Below are 16,140 nucleotides of genomic sequence, written 5' to 3'. Positions count from 1 at the left end.
AAATGAGTACCCAGACTGTTGGGGGCAAATTAGCTTACTTGCTAATTAGCTTACTTGCTGTTCACCGCTATGATCTTTGGAATAGCGGTATATAAATAAAACAAATTATTATTAGGAGCCCTGGTGGCGCAGTGGTTAAATGCCTGTACTGCAGCCATACACTCAAAACCACAAGGTTGCGAGTTCAAGACCAGCAATAGGGCCCAAGCTCGACTCAGGCTTGCATCCTTCCGAGGTCGCTAAAATGAGTACCCAGACTGTTGGGGGCAAATTAGCTTACTTGCTAATTGGCTTACTTGCTGTTCACCGCTATGATCTTTGGAATAGCGGTATATAAATAAAACAAATTATTAATTAATTAAATTATCTTGTTGCACCTTTGAGACTAGCTGAAAAAAAGAAATTGGCAGCATGAGCTTTCCTAGACTTCAGTCTACTTCCGCAGATGCAGACCAAATGCACCCGAGGAAGTAGACTGAAGTCTAGGAAAGCTCATGCTGCCATTTTCTTTCAATGAGTCCCAAAGGTGCTACAAGATCTCTCTACATATTGATTCTACAGACTAACACAGCTATATCTGTGTATAGCAAGGTCCACCATATCCACGACTGTCTTTTCTGTTTGCACCGCAGACTTATGGAGAAACTCTCATCCCTTGTTACCTATAGGACAGGGGCAGGTGAAATGTGTCCCTGCAAGGCTGATTTTGTGGCGTTAAGCTGGATTGCATAGGTAAAAAACATCATTTACAGATGACCAGTGCTGTCGATTCCATCACATTCTGATGCAGTCTATTTCACTTTCAAATGGTCCTTACTTGTCTGCAAGTCTTGTGAGAATCTCCCTTTTTATATCATTTAGATGCATGGGCTTGGATCCTTCCTTGCGGAGCTGCGATTCCATCCTCCATATGGCAATGCTCAAATAATGCTCTCTGGCTTAAATGTGTCCAGTGTCCTCAAATGCTCCTCATCACTCTTGGTTTCTGGCCCATGTACCATCTTGGTCCCTGGTATGTTCCAGCTTGTCAGTATCCTTCTTGACATGTGATGGCCCGAACTGGACATAGTATTCCGGTGAACAGAATGGTACTATAACTTCCATTGATCACGACAGATACTTCTGTTGACACAGCCTAGAGCAAAATTCCTTTTCTCCACCATGTAATAACATTTATGCATAGCTTGTGATCTGCCGAGACTCTAGAACGTTTCTGTGTGTGCTGCTGTCATGTCAGGTCACCCATCTTATATTTGTGTGTCTGGTTTTTCCTGTCTAATTGTGGCACCTTACACTCTGTTGAAATGTACTCAGTGTTGGTTTAGTCTCATCAGTTTGTTGAGGTGGAGGAATCCACACTGGTCCAAGGACCACCGTTTTGAGTAGCCTTGGTCTGTTGCGCTGTGAAAGGCTCTTAGATCAAGATGTGGTTCCTGGGAGTTTCCTTCCTTGTAATTTGGAATTCATCGATCCGTTCCTTTGGAGCAGCAGAAAACAAGCTTGCTCCATTGTCCATGTGAGACTTCAAAAATTTCAAGATAGCTAACCCATCATCATGGTGTAGTGGGGCAAACACTGGGCTATGACTCTGGAGACCAGGATTTGAATCTGACCTTGGGAAAATTATACTCTCTCAGCCTCAAGGAAAGGTAATGGCAAACAGCCATGGAACAAATCTTGCCAAGAAAACCTTGCGATAGGAAGGCACACAACACCACTATTCCATCAATTCTCATTCTTTTCTTTTCCAGGCTAAAATGTATCTACTTCTCTTAAGTGTTCCTCCCAGGGTTTGATTTCCAGGCCTTTTATCATCTCAGTTACTCTCCTCAAACACATTTCATTTTGTCAGTAGTAGTATCCTTCAACTGTATTGCCCACAGCTGGACTTAGGATGCCGTGATGCGGTCTGACCAAAGCAGAATGGATCGGTATTGAATATGGTGCAGACAGCATATAATGTCTTCAGATGCAATTGGGGAAACTTTTTGCATTTGATTCGTTTTGCTGAGTGCAGGCCTGGACATCTCCCCCTGTTCAAAGGTCCCATGCCCTCTTATCCTGAGATAAGACTATCACATGCTCTCAGCTTCAGGGGCAAACCTCCTCTGAGCAAACCCTGCCAAGAAAACCCCATGATCAGGTCACCTTAGGGTTACATTAGTCAGGAATGACTCGAAGACACACAACAACGGCAACCGTTCTCTGTATTAAGAGTTGGACTTTTGCAGCTTTCCTCCTCTCCCATTTTGTCTCACTGGTTTTTAGTTTGTTTTATTTTATTAAAACCAGTTATTTTTTGCAAGTGGTTTAAATGTGTTCCTCATTGGTCATGATGAAGCTCTCCGTGTGGAACCACATGGTTTCATTGAGTAACAACTTCCTCTGTTACATCACAGCTGCTTTGGCTTGACCTACCTTTAAGGGCGGTTGTGAAGCTGTACTTTCCTATTCACCTTTGTCAAGGAAGGGTTGTGACCCACTCTTCTGGTGTGTATGACTGCGACTTCCATCACAGCCATTGGCAGTGATGGGAATCGTAGTCCCGCATCTGTAAAGGGTGCTGGGTTTACGGCAATTGTTCCCCAACCTCCCTTTTGACCGAAGCCCTGTTAAAGGGCTTGGTTTTATGGAGAAATGCACACATACAGATTTACCATTATCACCTTTGCCTGTGGATTTATCCTAGAGGTCAGCATTCCTAAAATGCCGCAAATGTTTTGCCCCTCTGAATGTTCTTGTTGGAAGTCTTTTAAAAGCAGGGTTGATGTCCAGCGACGGCAGCTCAAAAGGAAAATCTCATGGACTTGCAGATCTCAGCTCAGCATAGTGGCCATCAGTTTAGTGGGAAAGCAAACAAGCTGAGATACGATAAAGTTAGCTTCGAGGTGTGTTGCCTGTAAGGCTTGGTTCAGCCGTGGATAACCTGTAGTGTCGGTCTTCCATCTCCCTGGTGTGTAAAATGAGAACAGTCGCAACCAATGCTGCTCATCCAAGATTGCAAACTGAGCTCTTCGATGTTGTTGTGTGCCTTCAAGTTGTTTCCGACTTGTGGCAACCCTACGGCGTACCTATCATAGAACTTTCTTAGCAAGTATTCTTCAGAGAGGGTTTGCCATTGCCATCCTCTAAGGTTGAGAGAGTGTGATTTGCCCAAGATTTATAATGAGCCATATATCTCCTACAGCAATATTTGCACACTTTAAAGAATCATGCTGGGGTCTTTCCCAGCCTTACACAGGGATACTAGAGGGTGGATCTGGATCCTTATGGATATAAATTACATGTTTTATACTACTACTACTACTACTACTAATATTTATTTTTATCCCGCCTCTCCTTATATTGGATCGAGGCGGGATATTGGATCGAGGCCCCTTTCCGTAAATTAAGATCCCTATCACTGTTGGTCTAAACCAGTGTTTCCCAAACTTTGGTCCTCCAGATGTTTTGGATTTCAGCTCCCAGAATTCCTAATGGTTGGGCAAACAAGCTAGGACTTCCGGGAGCTGAAATCCAAAACATCTGGAGGACCATAGTTTGGGAAACACTGGTTTAGACCAACGGAGATGGGAATCTTAATTTATGGAAATGGGCTTAGTTCCTTTAAAGAGGAATATAGGAAATTCTTGCTGTTTCTTTTCTATATCCACAAAGAAGTTCTCAGTTGTAATGAGCTCTACCATTCTTGAATTGAAAAATCCTAGAGAGAGACAGTGTTGAGGGTTTGCCCCAATGTCTTTGAGCGCTGTCTGTTATTGCTGGTCTAGTTGCTGGACTAGGACTCTATAAGACCAAGGTTCAAATCCCCACTCGGTAATGGAAACCCACTATAAGCAAGTTGCACTCTCTCAGCCTCAAAGGAAGCTGAGTAAACCCTGTGATCGATTTGCTGTAGGGTCTCCATAAGTCAGGGATGACTTGAAAGCACACAACAATAGCAAAATGAATATGCTATATGTGTTATAAAGTATGGAGAAACTAATTAATAGATGTGATACCTATAGAGTGGAGCAGCTAAGTAAATCCCATTGATTCAGTGGGTCTAAACTAGTCAAGACTAGCAACATGATGTGCAAAGATGTACTCTTGGCAAGGTACTTGCTCTAAAATTTTTATGTCTCCCAATGCAGGATTGGTTATTTTATGGATAAGAAAGCAGGAAGACTGATACTCAAGGATGCCCATTGGTTCTGCGGCTGAACCATTGCTCTAAACCCAGCTCTACATCTGTCACAACAACCTCTAGATCTCAATGGCTTTCTTTCTAGTTAACCGCCTTATTTACTTGATCATGAACAAGGGGTATTATTTGAATCTTTTCCTTTTTAGCCTGAAGCTAGCCATTCATAGGCCGTTTTGGAGTTAGCTGGTGATGATAAAAGCGTGACAAAGCAGCTGATTGTACTGACTACTGGGAGTTCCCCCCCAAAATCCTTGGTTTGGAAAATAATGATTCATTTGGTCCTTTTTGGAGCTTGCCCTGTGAGTTCAGTGGCGCTGTTTGCAAAAGAAAGTGCTTTTATGCCAATGAATTTCTTATCTGGTTCTGTATTATATATGCCAGGGATAAGGGCATTTAATTTGTAACTGTTCTTAGGTTTCAGATCCTATGATCCTCCACCATTAGTCCTTCAGGAGAGGGGTAATGGGAGTTGGAGTCCCAACAGTCGGAAGAGCTATATGTCTCCTACTGCAATCTTTGCTCACTTGTAGGAGTTTTCTAAAGGATCATGCTGGGGCCTTGCCCAGCCTTACACAGGGATATAAATTATATGTTTTTATAGGCCCTTTTGCATAAATTAAGATTTCCATCTCAGTTGGTCTCTACCCACGATTCCCAAACTTTGGTCCTCTAGGTGTTTTGGACTTCAATTCCTAGAAGCCTTAGCCACTTTGGCCAGCAGTCAGGAATTCTGGGAGCAGGGACGTAGCGAAGGGGAGGGGGTTCTTGGGGTCTGGACCCCCCTTCCATTAGATAAAATGAATGGTGTGTGCTGTCACGCCGCCGCACCCAAGCCCCATTATAATGGTGGCACTTAGTCTGGACCCCCCCCCCTTCCCAAAATCCTGGCTACGTTCCTTCTGGGAGCTGAAGTCCAAAACATCAGGGGACCAAAGTTTGGAAACCACTGAACTAAACAAAGGCCATCTTTTAAGAGGAACGTAGGAAATTCTTGCTGTTTCTTCTCTATGCACAAAAGTGGAGAATAAAGGAAGAAGTTCTCAATTCGGACAGTGATAAAGAATAACCGAACGTTGGTTTGATTTGATGTCTCAGTGGACAAACCATGGTTTGTGTTTGCCTGTTCATCTCCTCTTGAAAACATGGTTTTGCAATATGGGTTTGCAAACTCGGGTTTGGCCTAACCATGATTTGGTGGCAATGTGAAGATAGTATAACCAGCTATAGGTCCACCTTTGGAAACTACTGCATCCTGCAGATGTTACAGGTTTTGTTGGGTACTTAGAGGGCATCGAACCAAAGTTTTCAAGGGGTTCTTAAATAGCGGGTCAGTTTTTACAGTGCGGAACAATGGTTTGGTATAATTTCTGAGTTCTCTCAAAATTTTCTTCGATGTGGGTGTTGATATTTGATTTGGGAAGGTTTTTCTGTTTAACCACCCAAATGGAGAAGGGTTGCCCAGTGTTGGCGTGTTGAACAAACCTCTGAATGCCAATCTTGGATGTCTTGGAGCACCAAAAGAGTGGAACGCCTTACCCGAGCCAGTCTAGGAACCCAAGTTGGCTCATCTCTTTGGGTTTGTTTGTCAAACAGGAAGTGGGAAAGATTATTTTTGGGGATGGCAGGTGACTCCCTGGTTCAAGTTTCCATCTAGGTCAAGTGCCGCCTACCTGAATTGGGCCAATGGATCTCCACCCAGGTAAGGCTGGCATGACGTTCTTTCTCCTCGATGCCGTGAGTCAGGATCTTCAAGGAGATCCTTGAAGTTGGGGCAGGAAGGAGGAAGTCATTGTGGTCAACCTTTGGAAGTTGGATCCATTTTTACTTTTCTGCAGAAACATATTTTCAGTTTTTATGTGTCCAGGTTGAGTCTCTCTTATCTCGAAATCTGAAATACTTCAAAATCCAGAAATGTCCACATGATTTTCTGAGTGTGACTTTGAACACAAGTTGGGTCTCCCTAACCCAGAAAATTCAAACTATTCCATAATGCAAAATATTTTCTATAAAACTGCCGCCAGGCTATGTGTATTATACAACCCATAAATGAATTTGATGGGTCCCTTCCCCAACAGATCTCATTACACATATGCAAGTATTCCAAAATCTTCTCCAAAATTGCAAAATCCAAAATGCTTCTGGCCCTAGGCATTTCGGATAAGGGAGACTCAACCTGTACATGGTTTCCCTGAAAGTGACAAAAGTTTCAGTTTTGGATATCTTTATGAAACTTGCTAGGTGATCCAGATTCAATCTCTGTCTGTCTTCTCCAGTCTACCTTAGAGGGATCTTGTGAGTCTAATATGAGGGATCTTGGAGGAGTAAATGAAGACTTTTGATGACTGTGACGGTTTTTAAACTCATGGCAGTGTTTCGTCTTCTATTGATTATTGCTTGTATTATTGTGTTGAAAGCTGCTTCTGACGGGCCCTTTCTCGGATCGAAAAGCAATCTATAATGACTCTGTATAAGAATGTGCATTGCCCGCAACAGTGTGATTCTTTTGGCACAGCAAAAGCAGGATTTTGTTGTGCGCCCAAATACCTTGAACAAAACTGCCCCTTTCTGACAGTTTTTCTTTCTTTGACGGAGTAATCCCACATCCCCATCCCATTACTTCTTTCCTTCCTCCTAGTTTGACTTTTGGCTTAATTTGGGCTTCGGATCCAGGACAGAAACCTGTGAATTATATAATCTCAGTTTACAAATGCATGTGTTGTTGTGTGCCTTCAAGTTGTTTCTGAGTTATGGTGACCCTAAGGTCACCATAAGGACCCTATCATGAAGTTTTCTTGGCCAGATTTGTTCAGTGGAGGTTTGCCATTGCCTTCCCTTGAGGCTGAGAGAGTGTGATGTGCCTAAGGTCATCCAATAGGTTTCATGGCTGAGCTGCGAATCGAACCCTGGTCTCTAGAGTCCAACGCTGAAACCAATATTGCTATCCTTATAGGTTTCTAGTTTGGAAAATTCCTGATAATCATACAAACCTGGGAAAATGTTTGAATAACATTTGTATGGTGGGGTCAAGCTTCATTCCCCAGTGAAATTCATAGCCTCTTCTCTTTTCTTGGCTACAGAATAAACAATGCATAAATCCACAAATGTATGATGTACAATGTGGTATAGTGGTTTGAGCACTGGACTATGACTCTGGAGACCAGGGTTGGAGTCCTTGCTCAGTCATGGAAACACACTGGGTGATCTTGGGCAAGTCACACTCTCTCAGTCTTAGAGGAGGGAAAAGGCAAACCCCTTCTGAACAATTCTTGCCAAGAAAACCCTGTGAAAAGGTTTGCCTTAAGTCAGAAACAGCTTGGAGGCAGACTGCAGCGTGATGTAGATTAATAAAAGCTTGCAGAGTGCCGGAATTGGATTAATGTTGTCTCATGCCATTTTTTGCAGCTCCTCAATTGTGCCAAGGAATGGTTTCTTCTGTCTCCATTGCTTTGGTTTCCCCTGCTCTGCGTCTGTCAGCGTTTGTGCATGCTTTGGTTGGACAGATGGTTCTGGTGACGCGTCAGTTGTCGCATGCGAGGGAGCGGCTGGGCAGCTTTGCTCGCTGGCTGCCATCCAGCTGACCTGTCGGGTTGTGTTCCAAAGTGTACAGCAGGGAGACACGTGCTTGAGGACTAGCCTCCCTCCCCTCCTGTGTTTTCCTGCAAAGAGGAGTTTTCCCTCTCGCCAGCCTCTCCTGGGCCAGGGACTGCCTTGGCTCACCTGTTTTTCTCCTTGTTGGCCCTGTTTCTCTGCAGCAGTGCCTCTGTCTTTTAATGCATTGATGCGCATAAACATATCTGGGGCCAGCAAAAGGAGATGGAGGCTGTATGTTGGGTGGCTGTCTAACCTTGAATTTAGGATGTTGGAGGAGGAGAGAGAGCCTGGGGAGGATTTATAATTTGTAAACCGCCTTGATCCTTGGAAAGGCGGTATATCAATAATAATAATAATAATAATAATACCTTTCTGCTTTGCATACAAGCCACCTCTAGGAATCTGGACAGCTGGAAATGCAAACAGTCCATCTGGTTTAGATGGATGTTGTTTTGGTCCAGAAAGACAAGCCCTTCGAAAAGCAGGAAATTAGGGGTGATGTTTTTTAGATTCAGATCCTATCATCCTCATCTGGCAGACTGTGTTGTAACTAGGGTTGCCATAAGTCAGGACCTCCAAACCGGGACAAATGTAGGACAACATTTTCAAATGTGTAGGACACAGTTTTAATAAATGGAGGACACACGGAAAAAATGGTGATTTTTTAAAAAAATTTCATATAAATCCATGCTTCTTAGCCATGATCCAAATGGAGGACATTTTGAAATTTGACAGAAGAGGGCATATCCTGGAAAAGGAGGAGGATGCCTGGTCACCTTGTCTCTGGTCCAAAATACACTGCAGAAATAAAACATAGTTGAACTGAAATGCCCAGAGTTCCAAACCAAAGCTGCATCCACACTGAGGAAATAATCCATTTCGAGAGTGATTTAACTGTCCTGGGTTAGTGCTGGGGAATGCTGGGAATTGTAGTACACTGTGGCCCCAGAGCTATCTCTGACAGGGAGTCCCATAACCCTCCAAACGTAGTTGAACTGCAGTGCCCAGAATTCCTCACCAGGTGCATCCACACTGAGGAAATGGTCCAGTTTGAGACTGCTCAGTGCTGGGGAATCCTGGGAATTGTAGTCTATTGTGGCCTCAGAGCCTCTGACAGAGAAGTCTCAAATGTCTCCCAAACACTAGCATTCCCAGGATTCCCTAACATTGAGTTAAAGCAGTCTCAAAGTGGGTTATTATTCCTGCAGTGTGTGTGAGAGACAGAAAGGCTAGGGACTGGATTCATTCATTAACTCACAAAAGGAGGATCTCTGTGTCTGAAACACACTGCTTTGACTGCTAGGGCTCAGTGCTATGGAATGCTGGGAATTGTAGTCTATTGTGGCACCAGAGCTCTCTGACAGAGAAGGCTAAATGCCTCACAGATACCAGAATTCCAGAGCATTGAGCCCTGGCAGTCAAAGTTAGAAAAAATACACAGGGGCAAAATCAATATTGAAAATGGCCACACTCCTCCTCCTCCTCCTCCTCCTCCTCCTCCTCCTCCTCGGTGCCAAAGGAAATGGCCTCTCCCCTCTGCTGCCTTGCTGGGACCAAACAGAGGAGGCGCTCCACTTCCTGAGTCTGGCAATCTCTTGTTGCCAACAAGCCTCAATGATAATTCCCCAAACGTTTGGCCAAAACTCACCAAATCCCCCCATAACTCACCAAATATTCAGTCAAAATCCCTGAAAAGTCTCTGTAATGTTAATATGGCAATAAAACGTAGCCCTAATTCAATAAAAATAATTGGAACTTATTTCAACTCTCAAAATTACAGTACCATTAAAACCAACCACCAAAATCACACCAAAGGCTCTGAAAAGTACCCATTTTGGTGTGAAAGTCACCAGATTGGCAAAACCCAGGACAAACCTGAGTCAAGGAGGAAACCGTGCAGGGACGCCCCCTAGTGGTGAAAAACCAGGAATGTCCTGCCGCCAGGAGGGTTATGGCAACCCTACGTGTAACCATAGTTGTAGTCTAGCAAAGCTTTTTCAAAACCAAATCCTCCCCAGGGTCATGAAGAGAAGATAACTCTGTCTCCATCCAGTGAATTTCTAGCAACACACTGCCCCTGAGCATGGCGATTCTCCGTTGTTCATGTTACGATAGCTATGGTTAGACACACTTGGCATGAATTGGTTTAATCTTGTGGCGTGGAATCTTTGGCGTCGTGGGACTGCAGTTCCCATCATGTCTGAGGCTGATTGGATTTGGTTTCCAGGGACATGCGGCTGGTTGCATGTTCATCCCCAGCCCTAGGGAAAATGCATGGCTGACCAGGAATCAAACCCATGTCCTTTAAGTCTTCAGTGTGTATGTGCATGTTCATGATCATGTGCTTTCCAGTTGTCTGTCGAATACTCTCCAACCATCCAAGTACTAACCAGGCCAGATTCTGCTTAGCTTCCAAGATCAAATTGGATCTGGTGCCTTCAGGGAATTCAGCTCCCATCCAACACTAACCCAGGGTATGGAGAAAACAGACTCCTGTAAAGGACAGTGTCCCCAATCAAAACCTGATGGAGTTTTGTTCTTCAAGAGGGAAAAAAGGTAGGAAAAAAGTTCAGCACTAAGCAAAAATTTTTCAATAAATATTTGTGGATAACTGTCATGTTTTGAACTAGATCACAGTGGCATTACTAGGGTGGGTGTAAGCCCAGTGGCGTAATTCCTGTTATCACCTCCAGGTTGCCTGGCACACTCTGCACATGCCCCTTTCACCAGCTAGACCACGTCTGCCATGCTGAGAGTGGGTTTCTGCTACCACCTGGCAGACTTTTCCAGGTCTGGTGGGTCCACTAGTCAAGACTTGCCAGACCCAAAAGGCAGCCCCTTCCCACTAGCAGTCGCTGGTGAGGATAGACTGCTGGATGGTAACCGCAGTTGATGGATGGCATAGGCACCCTGGCTGGCAGAGGTGGGCTGCCAGGGGACTCATGGGACAGACTCTGTGGTGTCACCCAGTACGATCCGCACCCTCCTAGTGATGTCCCTGCTCCTTCATGACGTACAAATACTGTATAAAGAAAAGAAGGGACAAAGCATTCTAGTCAATACAACAAACCTCAGAAAAGGAACAGTTTGGAAATGGGTGCAAAGCCCAGGGTCCTGGACTATGGTATCTGCAGCTCTCCATGGGAGACCAGTGATCCACGCACTTATTTTCAAGCCAGTCCTTTTTTGTGGTTGTATCCGGCTATAATGATGGGGCTGGAGATGCTTTTATCTCTGTCCTGTTCCAACTACTACACCACACTGTCTCTTCATGGCATCTTCCAAAGTGATGCTTTTGTTTTTGTTTCCTTTCAAGGGAGGCCTGTTTGTCTTTTCTCGTATGCAAGTGGGGCAGGGGATAATCCTGATAAAGAAAGGGCATGGCACTTTTGTCAAAATACTGTGTTTTGTGGCAGGTTGGCGTTTGTCGGGGCTGTTCTCTGAGACTCTGCCTGTAGGTGATAACCTCTTCCATGGTGATGGATGAGCAAGTGGTAGGTTGGGTGAGGGTTTTGCATAAGGAGCGGATAGCATCGGCTCTATGGTTTTGTTTTGTTTTTCAAAAGATGCTTTCTGAACAGATTTGTGTACTTGGATTCATACTGAAATAATAATAATAGCAATAGTAGTAATAACAACAGCAATAAGATGTGATAACACATCTGAACGAAATCGCCATAGACAGGGTCACAAGAGCACAATTCCATCTGAACTATCAGTGGTCCCAAACTCCAAAATAATGATAATAATATGACGTTGATGTTGTTTTACCATTCTTGGATCTTATTTTTTCCTTAAAAGGTATCATCGCATAATATTAAAATAGTCAGAAGTCAAAACCCACAGCCAGCATTTAATAAAGAGCAAGATAGATGGATGAATGGACGGATGGACAGACAGACAGACAGACACAGACAGACAGACAGACAGTCAGATCTTGCTGTTTATTATATGCTGGTTCTGGATTTTGACATTTGACAATTTTATTATTGACATGATACCTTGATATTATATAATACAGTGGTACCCCGGGATACGAATGCGCCGCCTTACGAAATTTCCGGGTTACGAAAAAAATCCATAGAAAAAAACTGTTCCGGGTTACGAAGGTTATTTCGGGTTACGAAAAATTTTTTGGTGCTTTTCGGCGCTTTTTCGCACGAAATCGCGGCTTTCGCTATTAGCGCCTATGGCTTTTTCGGCTTACGAAGGATTTCGGGTTACGATCGCGGCGGCGGAACGACTTAATTCGTACCCGAGGCACCACTGTATTATTTGACCTGATACCTTGATATTATATATACAGTGGTACCCCGGATACGAATGCGCCGCCTTACGAAAATTTCCGGGTCGAAAAAAAAAATCCATTTAAAAAAAACTGTTCCGGGTTACGCAGGTTTTATTGTTACGAAAAATTTTTTGGTGCTTTTCGGCGCTTTTTCGCACGAAATCGCGGCTTTCGCTATTAGCGCCTATGGCTTTTTCGGCTTACGAAGGATTTCGGGTTACGAACGCGGCGGCGGAACGAATTAAATTCGTAACCCGGGGTACCACTGTATATATGTATTTTATATATAGTATATAATAAAGAACAAGGTAATCCATTTGCCTAAGGATGTAAGGAAAGCATTCCTAGTTTTGTGTATTGGTTGCAGGAGTGGGGTAAGGACGGTTCCTCTGTGCTTTGTATAGAGAAGCCCTTAAAGAATTTTGTATGTATCACAACAGTCTTGTAAGGAAGACCTTGAAAGTTCCTTCCCTGCTGAGTTCTGGCAGAGACAGGATGGAGAGAGCTGCTCTCTGGATGGAGGAGGTGACATTCGCACCTTCTGCATGGTTTCTCTATGGAGGACACAGAAGAAACATGGACCATTCTCTTGGTCCTCATCGAGCTGATGACCTCTGTATGTAGTTCCTGGTTACCTATGGCCAGTGGTATAGTGGAGCCAGGGCTTGCAAAGTCAAAGCCCCAAGATGTGTCGATTATCAGGGACTATGATATCTCTATGGACTCCCTTGTACCCTCTGAGGACAGATGCATCCTTCACCATAGATAGAAGGGAAATGGGATTTCCCAGCAACGGTAAATTGTTACCAGCTATGCCTGGAATATAAGGATTATGGGCCTTTCATTTTGCAAGAGGGCTGCTCTCCATAGAGGCGAACAACGCCTTAAAATTTGTTTTAAAAAATGCAGATCAATACATTTTTGGGACTCTCCTTGGCAGTGTTGCCAAACTTGCCATGAAGCTTCATAAGTTACCTCTAAGTTGCTGCCTGCGACGGTTGGGTAGGAGCAAAAATGCTCAAATGCAGGGCTGTGCCGTGAGAGATGTTCTCCAAAGAGGGAGGTTCTCCTGGTTGGAGACCTGCCATTAAGAAACCATGGTTTGCTGTTGCAGCTAGGAAGAAGTATGGTCACCATGACCCCTGATCCTGGTTGCAACAGCAAACTGTGGTTCCCAGATGGAAAAGACAGGGTCCTCCAATGCTGCATTGCGTCGAAGACCCACCAAACAGTATATACAGAGGGTGAGATCCTTGCTATCTTTTAGAAGAGGAGAAAAGGGACTCCTCAACACCTTGGCTAGACCTCAGATGTTTTGAGGAAGGCCTTTTTGTGGGTTTCTGAGCATCTCCAAGGCTAACCGCAATGTTATGGGAAAACTGTGGCTGTTCTTTCCATCCAGCTAGTACTGTTGAAGATCTTCAAGTGACTTGACATGGAATAATTTTGGGTGGGTTACGTGTGTATGTTTGATTTCATACTCCAGTTAGAAGAAAATATATCCTCACAAATGGCAAGGTGGGCAAGTGCAGTAGTGTGCTTTTCTTGGAGATGCATGGTTGCTCTTGATGTGTCTGCTGCTTTCATACTGAACAATGTTCTCTTTCTTGCAGTAATACCACTGATAGCTTGCTGAAAAAGTCAGGACGGCCCCTGAAGGGGATGGGCTCGATGTTGTTAGAGATTTCCAAAGACAGGTTGGGTGGCTGTTTGCAAGAGACGCTGTTGCGGTGGATTTTCTTTGCTGCTAGGGTTGGACACTGCGGACTTTCCAAAGTCCATTTCAACACACTGCATCCGTTTGCACAGTGACTCCCCAAACCATGGAATGTGCTATGATGCGACACTGAAGCTGGGAACCTTCAAAGTAGATGTGGAAATCCTTAGATCCTCCATTTGCCATGATGGCTGGGATTTCTAGTTATTGGAAGACCAAACCCTCTGCAAGGCAAAATAATAATAATAATAATAATAATAATAATAATAATAATAATAATACAGAATTAATGCAGTTTGACACCTCCTTAATTGCCTTTGCTCAATGCTATGGAATTTTATGATTTGTAGTTTTGTGTCCCATTCAACCTTTTCCGTCAGAAGGTTCTGCTACCACAAGAAACTATAAATCCCATGGTCCCATAGCATTCATCTATGACCATTAAAGCAGTGTCAAACTAGATTGAGATAGGTTGCTGAATTAATCTAGTTTGACACTGCTGCAAAGTCTGCCTTTTCTTGTATGTACCTACCTACTCATTCTGATAACATTTTTGGAGGCTCTGCTCTGTATCTCCTTGCTATTTGAGAGGCTGCGTGAGATGATGGCTTTTGGGTGGTGGCACCTGAATTCATTTAACATCAGTAGGAACTCTTTTCCTTCCTTTGTATGATTCAGAAGGCAAGCTAATGCCTTGTTTTTCCAGATAATACCTGCAGACATAAGACAGTAGATTCTCATTGTCTTTGCTTTTTACCAAAATGTTTGACTGAACTGCTTGATAATATTATTGTTGTAAAGCTGCCTCGTTGATCCAAATGCACAGAGAGACAGGAGTATAAATCTTCGTAAGATTTCATTTGGCAAGTCAGGACATCCAGATCTCATTTATCTACTTCGGTCATGGTGTGTTGTCAAACATAAACACATGGTAGGCCAGTGGGTGCCACGAAAAGGGCCACAGACAGGATTTCATTGCAAGAAAGAGAACCGGTTCTGCAGGTCCATGTCACACGCAAAGCAAAACGTGGCCGAATTACTCTGGGATGAAGTCATGGGGTTCAGATGAATGCCGTGGTTCTCCGTTGTTTCAGATAGGGATCATTCCTAGTCCTGCTTGGAGCTGCCCTGGATTGAACCCAGAGCTTTTCACATGCGCATGGAGTGTAAGGCCAAAGAGACACAAAACCTCTGCCCAGAGACCTTGGGTGTGTCTGCACTGCAGAAATGAACCAGTTTGACCTCACTGCAGCCATGAGTCAATGATATGCAATTCTGAAATTTGTAGTTTCGTGAGCTGTTTATCCTTCCCTGTCAGAGAGCTCAACGACATGTTGAGGTGTCTTTGTAAAAGTTTGAGAAAGAGGGAATTAATGAGTTCATAGTAATGAGAGCCAGCATGGGGTGGTTTGAGCACTGAACAAGGTTCGAATCCCCACTCAGCCATGGAAACGCACTGTTTGGCTTTGAGCAAATCACATACCCTCGGCCTCAGAGGTGTGCAAAGGCAAATCCCCTCTGAGCAAATCTTACCTCATGATAGCTTTGCCTTAGGATTGCCAGCTGTCGGAAATGACTTGAACAGTAATGAGCAAGAAAGATGTCTTTAAGAGAGAAATGCAGCAACTTTGGATTTCAGAATTCCAGATAAGGGATGCTCAGGCTGTAGAATATTTGCCTTTTTAAAATGTGTTTTTATGATAGCCTGTACATCCCTGACGTTATCTGTTCAAATTAAAGTCAAAAGGACTGTTGACCCAGGAATTTTATCACAGCAAGATACACTGGGATCATTCCTGTGTATACTTTCTGTGGAGTTTAATTCACTTTGGTGAAGGCTCCAGGTCTGTAGAATCACTTGCAGGAGTTTGCTCAGATTCAGACAGAGGGAAATCTGATTCAGAACTATTTGGAACACCTTACCTGTCACTAAAAGGTTTTTTCCTGCTAGCAGGGAAAGCTTAACATTCATGAAATAGGTTGTTTTTTTTAAATAAATAGATATTTTCCAACACAAAACCTAACAACAAAAAATCAGTGACATCCAAAATCCACAAAACAGTGATACCTTTATTCGGGTAACTGAAATGCACAAGATATATGATGCAAGCTTTTGAAGCTCTGCTGGCTTCTTCTTCAGGCCAAGGTGCTAAAAAATCATACATAAATGAATTATAAAAAGACAATATTAGTCCCAGGCTTGCATTTTCTCAAGGTGTTGTTGTTATGTTGTTCTGTATAGGATTATCTATGCAAGCCGGTCCCTCCTCCTGGATATGTGGCACTGGGAGCAAAGCATTCCAAAGTCCAGGAGATAAAATTGGAATTCCATTTGCAATATTCCCTTCTGTAGAATGT

At 43.7% G+C, this 16,140-nt stretch overlaps 1 protein-coding gene across 2 annotated transcripts in view; it reads left to right on the top strand.

Moving 5' to 3' along the window:
- MNT (MAX network transcriptional repressor) overlaps nucleotides 1-16,140 on the top strand; it is a 71,967-nt gene that overhangs the window by 9,843 nt on the left and 45,984 nt on the right. Inside the window, exon 1 of one of the 2 annotated variants that reach the window (XM_042442613.1) lies at nucleotides 9,725-10,333. The exons of the other annotated variant lie outside the window; for it this stretch is intronic. Coding sequence (XP_042298547.1) covers nucleotides 10,303-10,333 — 31 coding nt within the window. The 5' untranslated portion in view covers nucleotides 9,725-10,302. Of the gene's footprint in view, nucleotides 1-9,724; nucleotides 10,334-16,140 lie in introns of those variants that run through there. 2 annotated transcript variants of the gene reach the window in all.

Source organism: Sceloporus undulatus, chromosome 11 (assembly GCF_019175285.1).
Source record: "Sceloporus undulatus isolate JIND9_A2432 ecotype Alabama chromosome 11, SceUnd_v1.1, whole genome shotgun sequence".
Classification (NCBI taxonomy): Eukaryota; Metazoa; Chordata; class Lepidosauria; order Squamata; family Phrynosomatidae; genus Sceloporus; species Sceloporus undulatus.
Note: the sequence above shows the minus strand (reverse complement) of the source record. Positions and strands in the feature narration are given on the sequence as shown.